Below are 8,089 nucleotides of genomic sequence, written 5' to 3'. Positions count from 1 at the left end.
TGATGATGTTAAGTTGTTTTGCCCAATTGTAAACCAGCAGAGTAACTTTCAATTGGAACAAGATCTCTTATTACTAAAAGAGTGGTCAATGAAGTGGTTGCTGAATTTCAACATTGTAATGTTAAGACATTTGTTATGCATCTGGGTAACTCTAACCCATGTCATACATACTATATGGATGGACAACCCCTACAGGTAGTATCAGAACATCAAGACTTAGGAATAATAGTGGATTCTAGCTTAAAGTTCCATAGCCAAGCAACCTCTGCTATAAACAAAGCCAATCATGTATTGGGATTAATCAAAAAATCATTTAACACTCTAAATAGAAAGACCTTTCCAATACTCTACAAGGCTCTGGTAAGACCTCACCTTGAATATGCTAATGTTGTATGGGGACCCAATTATATTGGAGATTGTGACAGGATGGAGAGAGTGCAAAGAAGAGCCACTAAATGTGTTCAGGATCTGTCCATGCAGTTTGGAATATGATGAATGTCTGGTTACCCTCAAGCTTCCTACATTGTCATATCGAAGGCATTGTGCTGACATGATTATGGTATATAATATCTTACAAGGGAATATTAATCTTCAACCTGAATTATTTTTCCACCTGAATTTGTCAAGTGCCACAAGGGGACATGACTTCAAACTTTTTAAACCTCATGCCCAAAAGAATGTTCAAAGTAAATTCTTTTCAGTAAGAACCATCAATTCATGGAATAATTTACCCAATTATGTAGTGTCGTCTAATTCTACTGACAACTTTAAAATTTTGATTGATAACTTTTATTCTTAATGTAATTGTTTATTGTAATGAGCAGGACTCACAGGCATAATGCCTTTTTCTCTGTATTTAATAATAATAATAATAATAATAATAATATAACTACCAAAGATCTCCTGCAGCAGTTAGCTATGTCTGAATCTAAGCATGTAGCTATCCAAATTCGTACTCAATTTTTTCAAATTCTTTTTGTGAAGTGTTATACTCATCATGAACATCAATAATAATACCCCTCATCTCCAGAGGCGTACGGAGGGGGGTTTCCAGGGGTTTCAGGAAACCCCTAGCTTTGGATTTTACACAGTACTTGAAACATTAAGAAATTGAAACTTCAGGTTTCCAATCTGTCATAGAACAGAACACATTGTAAACTTTTATCCTAGTTAAATAATAGTTTCTCACATGATAGCAACACTTATAGCATTGTTCTGAATTATGATTTTGGTAAAAAGATCGAGATACTCTAATAAAGCAGTCAGGCAATCTAATATAACAGTCACTTAGCTGTAGTGGAAACCCCTTTTCAAAATTCCTGCGTACGCCCCTGATCTCATCACCATTTTTCACCAATGGCTATAGTTCATCAGGTGAATCTTCACTAATCCATCCTGTGTTGTACAGGAAGACAGGTGTACTGCTGTTAGCACAGTTAAGCTGTTATTATATATAAGGATGGAGTATCAGTTGTTCATAAGAGTGCCAGTCAATAGCACCATTTTGATTCCTACAAAGGAAGGTGTATCTAAATTAACAGTTGCTGATTGTAATTAACTAAAATAATTTGCTGTGTTCTGAGTTCCTGGCCATGATAAGTCTCACTGCATGAATTAGCTACCTTACTACTGGAACTGCTTTCAGACTGGTATATGATATTTTATTTGGTGTTTGTATAGAAGAGTTGTTGAACCATGGAATAATTTACCCCAAGAAGTAGCATGTGCAGCATCAGTTGATGATTTTAAGAAATTGATTGACCAATATTCATCTAACACTATGTACAAATGTATGTAATTAGTCTACTTGTACTTTTTTTACCTGTTGATCAGGTGTAACAGGCTGTTTAGCCTTATAAATTACCTGTAATAAAAAAATAATAATAATATAATAGTTCCATTAAAGGTTCTATTCAGATAATGCAAATACCAATAATGGTGACTACCGAACTGCTGGTATCACCATTGAGCTCCATGATAATGGTCAATCTGGCTTTCTGCTACTTCTTGAAGTATACTTCACAGTACCAATGCAATGGTTATATATCAGGGGCAGAGGAGGCACCTTTTTTTTGGGGGGGGGGGGGGGGGGGGGTGTAGCTAGGATATCCAGGGGATGACATTTCTATTCGTATGTCAATCTGGGGAAGGGGGGGAGATCTGGCATGCCCCCCCAGGAAGTTTTGAAAATTAGGCTTCTGAGACTGGGAGTGATTTTAGCAGTTTATCAGAAAACTATTAATATTAGTTTGATTGTTGTATTAGAGTAACTGTTCTATTGATCCTAGAATTACTAGAGCTGCAGGTAGCTAAGCATTTGTATAGTTAGCTGTTTGGTGTAATACAATCAGCACAATTGTTCAATGACAGCTATGGATAATTTTAGGGGGCCTAAGCCCCTCCATATTCTTTTTGGCAGGAGCTGCAGTCCCCCTTGCCCCCCTCCTTTTCCACCACCCCTGGTTATATTGTTCAATATGTGCAGGTAATTTCTAATGGTGAAGAGATAATACCAGCAGTGATGTACTATACAAATAACTTGCTGGAAGATCCTTTAAGGAAAGAGTAGAATGTTGTGGAAGTTGCATGGATACTTCATGACCAACAGTTTTGCCTTGTTTGTCAATAAGCTATTATTACTAAACTGTATATAATATTTGTTGATTAATAAATACCTGAATGTAGGCACCAGTCACCTCACAGACCAGAATCTTCTGGTGGCATGAAACCTTGATGCCTACCAAAAGAACTACAACAGATGGAATCCAGCGTGTCTTCTGAAAATAATCATTGACAACTTGTCCTTAGCTCCACTGGTCAAGCAAGATCAAGATGCTCTAATAGAACAATCACCCTAATACAACAATCAAGCATAGTAATTGCAGAAATTGCTTCAACTTTCAGAGGGTCTAGGGTCTAATTTACCTGGGGGTAGGGCTGCCCACAGGGAGGAGGGAAACTGGGGCATTTTGCCCCAGGTCCCAGCCTGAAATGGGCTCCAGGGGGCCATCAAGGGTCCCGTTTAAAAGATTGATATGCCTGTACTCTAAATAGAGCAGTCATAGTATTCTTCAGAGGAGCAGTGTAGCAGGCTTATAAATAAGGAGATATATATATATAGTTGGTGAAGGGTAGCTGTTGTCAACACAATACAGGTAAAAGTGCACATCCAGTAGTGACACATAATAAGTCACTCACTCACACACACACACACACACACACACACACACACACACACACACACACACACACACACACACACACACACACACACACACACACACACACACACACACACCGCACATGCACGCAATAGTATTATAATGCAACAGTTATGTATTAAAAGCCATTCAGCAACCAGAATTGAATGCTAATACTAGAGCAATGACTGATTTATATCTATGCAGTCAACTATATTGTTATCTAATGTGCTTACCATGCAAATATATTTTTAGAAAAAGAGTTCAACAGAGGTCTTCCAATTATTTATGTAATTCCAGGCCTTTGCTTTGTAATCTGTAGCTGAATGTAGCCACCCTACTGTTAATTAACTAAAAAAACTGGTAGATATACTATATTTACAGTATCACAAATCCCACTAGGAACATGTGAGTAGTCCATGCAGGCCCAAATGTGAGCGTGGTTTCTTCCGATCTCACATTAATCCCCCAGGCCTACTTATATAGACAGACCAGAAATCTTCTGATGCACACCAAAAGAACCACAATAGATGGGTGCCTTCTGCATTTAGCCTAAACTAAATATTAACTACTTGTCCTTGGTTTCTGAGTTTATAGAAGCTGGTTTAAAAGTAGAGCATGCTAATACAACATAATCTATTAATGTAATTAAATTGCAACTTTCGGAGAGTCCACATTACCCTGGGGGCATGCCTCCAGACCTCTCTAGATTGATATGCTAATGTGTTTCTCACACTAAGGAAGCTACATGCTTTCCTTCTTTCCTCAATATTGCTGGGATACAACTATAATTCTGCATATGTACAGCGTACTGAGATACTGTAGGGGGTTTAATAGCAAAAGTAGCCATTATCAATCAAGAAAATATCCATTAATTGTTTATGTGTAACAGTAGCCAAGTGTAATTTATTGTTTATTCCTGACAATGTTGATATAGTACATTGTGAGATAAAAATATTAAATATACAAATTTTAAAAATTTAGAACATGATGGAAAAAGTATATAATTAAAGACATTGTTTTAAAAATTCAACATATTAAATATAAAAGACGTAAAAATATTAAGATCATACTTTATCGCTTGATAGTTTTGAAATTAAAAAATAAAAATAAGTGAAAATAAATTATAAACAAAGGAGGAAAAGCAGCTGTTATCATGATCACTATCACTTTTGAATAATGAAAGAGGGTGGTTTGCACTTAGTTTGACCCTCAGTTTTAGTTTCCTCATTACAAAGACGAACCAAACACATCATCCCAGTGCAGTCCAAAAACTGTCCATTGTGTTCATACTCCAGCTGAACTATATCATGTGTCTGGACAATATCACCAGTCTTCTTTCCTTCAGATGTGATACGGAATACATGATTAGAGCACTCCTCAACTCTGTTGCTTCCTTCCTCGTTTGGTCGGACACATTGTGTCATACTACAGAATCCTCCCTCACTGGTGCAGTCAAGAAATTTGTCTGACCATCCTTCTAGTGTGATGGTGTCACCAACTTTGACTTTGTCACTTCTATCCCTGGTGATTGTAGTACGGATTGTCAACTGGTGGTCAGTACATGACCTTTCAAGACTACCGATGCTCCTTTTCGTTTCATCAAAGCCAGCATCACAAGATTTCTTGAAGCACCTGTCAGGATGGCAAGTCACCCAAGTACCATCATCAACAAGCCCCAGGGAAATCTCGTTTTCTAAAGATGGGAAAAGTCAATTAATTTTTTTCTGTTGCACGTGCAGAGATCACACATATTAACAGAATGAATACACATAATACTGTATTTGTGACTTACCTGTTTTAATGTTCTTCTTCCTGATAGCAGTATCTTCTTCTTGTGATGGCAACAACAGCTCACAAAGAGAAGGTATTGGTATTTCTGGACATTTGTACAACTTGTTGGCCTGTTCTATGTCCTTGCTGCTAATGGTTATTCTTTGTCCGACATCTAGTCCTGCATCTCTTAGACATTTGGGAAGGTCTTTATTCAATTCAAAAACATCACGATTCCTTCGTTTTGCAAAAGCATCCTTGCCATAATGCATCACACTGGCATAGTCATATCCAACTCCAAAATCATTGAGGAGTACAGAAGGTATTTTGCTGAAACTCCTTGTAGCTGCTTCACTACCATCAAGGTTGTCTTCAATAACTTTGATATAATCATCCCTGTCATATCTTTGATGTTCGTGATGGAACCCAATTACATGCCCCAACTCATGCATAGCATTGCCTGGAGTATTACAGTGTTCAGACAGATAAACTTTATAAAACATTTTATTCCACATTCCAACACCTGAATGGCATCCACTGTATCGAAAGAAAACAAAAACTAAAATCTAAAACTGGATAACACATTATAAGAATACTTACGATGTATGGTTGGTAAGGATAACATAGGAATCTTCATTGGTGCGATTTACAAACTTTATGCAAGTGTAGTTCTGCCATATCCTCATTGCCTTGATATAGGATGTCTCATATTGAGTGCCTGGGAACAAAAGAGTATCTGTATGCATGTCCTGAATAGAGCAGTATAAATGCATAGCAACAATATAGCTAGCTACATGCATGATTTCATGTTCATCTCAATAATGTTATTTCATGCATAAATGGCTTCTCTATAATGATCTCTCTGCTTGGCATTTTGTCATCTGACATGATAGTGTAGGACTAACCACTAACCAAATACAATATTGTTATTGTACATTTCTTGTGTTAAGAATAATAACAGAGTGCTGTAGATGTGATGAGTAAATTGTAAACTCATTCAGTAATAGCTATATATAGCTAATAACTTATAACATAGTCTAGTGCTAAGAGTAGCTATATTCTAAAATGTGACACACTGTGTATAAATGTGTGGATGTGGTAACAACACTCACCAGCAATTTTAGGATCCATCACATATGGAATTATGCCGTCGGTCCAAGGTTTATTATATGGATCATTTATGTCACTCAAATCAGCTATGACTGCTCTTTTTCCATTGTAATTTTCAGCTTCTTTAAGAAGTTGCTTCTGCTCTGCCTCATTTAAGATGATGTCTGCTAATTCACTTCTACCACCATTATTTACTACAAAAGAATTTAGCTATAAGGCTAATTAACACATGTATGCATGGGGGCTAATGCTTCACAGTACAACCATGACACTTTACAGTGTATAGTAATATGAGCCCGCGGCCTGAAGGTTGCAGTTTATAACTACAGCTATATAGCTATATATTTTAGAGCAAACAGCTAGAGTATTGTGACTTTCGAGTATAGCTATAGCTATCGTAACGTATTATATACATATAAGGGAGGGACTTATCATAACATAGCTATAGAGGCTGCATACGACTCGAAATTCATTTTACCTTGACTACTGTGATGGCCTGCTCGTCGTTTAACTGGAATAGCTCTTCCCACTACTAGTAGCAATAAAGTGCACAAGAAAATTGCTAGCAGTACCCACTTCATAATTTGCCTGCAATATCTTATACTGATACGATTAGCTAAAAAGTTTGGCTGACTTGCTACACTTGTATCAACGTTCAGTTTTATACTGAGCGTGTAACTATGGAGAAGCCATTCATGTAGCCACGTGCGGAAGAGTCAACACCAGTTGGTACTTCACATTATATAGTTGTAAACACGTTTCCATTGGCAATCTGAACACAAAGAACTATCATCATAATTATCTAATCATCATCATGCCCAGGAAAATTTCGTCATCATGAGTATCATCAGGATTATGATCATCTCCAAAAAGTTAATTGTTATTGTTATTAGTGCTTTACAGTGAACAGCACTGAAGGTCTGACAGCAACATGTACTAATAGCTAAAGGTGGCTAAAATCCAAACAATGTTTTACAAGGAGCACATAGAACTACAAGGATATACCAATGTGTTAATATGTGTTAATATAAGTATCCAATCTATTCACATTAGCACATTCATTTGGAAACTTTATATCATTACTGATATTATAACCACAGTATATTAACCAGAGCAGCAATGTTGTTGTGTACCACTACTGGGTACTTGTGATCACCTAACTGAAGCCTGCTGGCTACAGCATGCTATACATTGGATGTATCAAAGCTGCAGTACAAAGTACATTCAATAGTAAGGAAACAATACATCGGTGTTTGTTAACACTGTTAGTATTAGCTATCTACTTAACATCTAATGTACATGATGACTGACTTGATATCAAGCATTATCAGCACCTCTATCCATAAATGGATTTATAAAAAGTAAATCAGCTAGTGTAAAAATAATTCAAACATGGGAATAGAGATCGCTGAAAAAAGTAAAGCAACACAAGCCAGCATACACACAGAGATCTTTATTAAGGAATCAATGGATATGGTAGAGACTATAAGGAAAAGCAGTAGTTTCCATAAATCAGGGCAGGTAAGTACTAAGAATTCTTCTGTATAAATGTTTATTTGAGTACTAGTCCAAATAGAGATCTCTGTGTGTTTAACATGCTGGCTTGTTTGACTCTTGTTTCTTTACTTTTATCAGCAATCTCTATTCCCATGTTTTAATTTTTTACACTGGTAATAAGAAGATGAACAAAATGGTTCAAAATGGCAGGTTTCAGTTTATTATAAAGTACTTTTATCAGGTCCTTTTGACTAGTGGACCTAAACTTCTTCCAAATTAACTTTTTTGAGATTGGAAGAGATTTCTAAGGTGGTGTTTAGTTGACTGTTCTATTTAGGATTTTTAAAATAACATGGGTGACCTCTATTACAAACCACTATCATGGATTATTGTTAAAAAATTTTGAATGAATTATTTTTCCCTGGAGGAGTGATAAAATGAAGTGGATGTTGGAGGAATATTAAAAGTCAAGAGATTATTTATAGAGTTATAGAAATTTTTTAGACTTG

At 36.4% G+C, this 8,089-nt stretch overlaps 1 protein-coding gene across 1 annotated transcript; it reads right to left on the bottom strand.

The window, feature by feature from the left end:
• Positions 1 to 4,100: 4,100 nt before the first annotated feature.
• On the bottom strand, positions 4,101 to 6,701 carry LOC136259804 (high choriolytic enzyme 1-like). Its single transcript, XM_066053350.1, has 5 exons — positions 6,562 to 6,701; positions 6,086 to 6,277; positions 5,574 to 5,691; positions 4,996 to 5,510; positions 4,101 to 4,896 (listed from the first exon to the last, which is right to left on the bottom strand). Exons 1-5 carry the CDS (start codon positions 6,662 to 6,664, stop codon positions 4,367 to 4,369), a joined length of 1,458 nt encoding a protein of 485 aa, XP_065909422.1. The 5' UTR covers positions 6,665 to 6,701; the 3' UTR covers positions 4,101 to 4,366.
• Between the last annotated feature and the right edge of the window lie 1,388 nt (positions 6,702 to 8,089).

Source organism: Dysidea avara, chromosome 7 (genome assembly GCF_963678975.1).
Source record: "Dysidea avara chromosome 7, odDysAvar1.4, whole genome shotgun sequence".
Classification (NCBI taxonomy): domain Eukaryota; kingdom Metazoa; phylum Porifera; class Demospongiae; order Dictyoceratida; family Dysideidae; genus Dysidea; species Dysidea avara.
The sequence above is the reverse complement of the archived record's forward strand: the minus strand, read 5'-3'. Positions and strand labels throughout refer to the sequence as shown.

Excerpts from the sequence above, each read along its gene's own strand:
- LOC136259804 (XM_066053350.1), bottom strand. The coding sequence starts at position 6,664 with ATGAAGTGGGTACTGCTAGCAATTTTCTTGTGCACTTTATTGCTACTA. Across the intron at positions 5,692-6,085 it reads GATGGATCCTAAAATTGCTG|GCACTCAATATGAGACATCC; the intron begins GTGAGTGTTGTT and ends TTTTGTTCCCAG. Across the intron at positions 4,897-4,995 it reads GAAGAAGAACATTAAAACAG|AAAACGAGATTTCCCTGGGG; the intron begins GTAAGTCACAAA and ends TCCCATCTTTAG.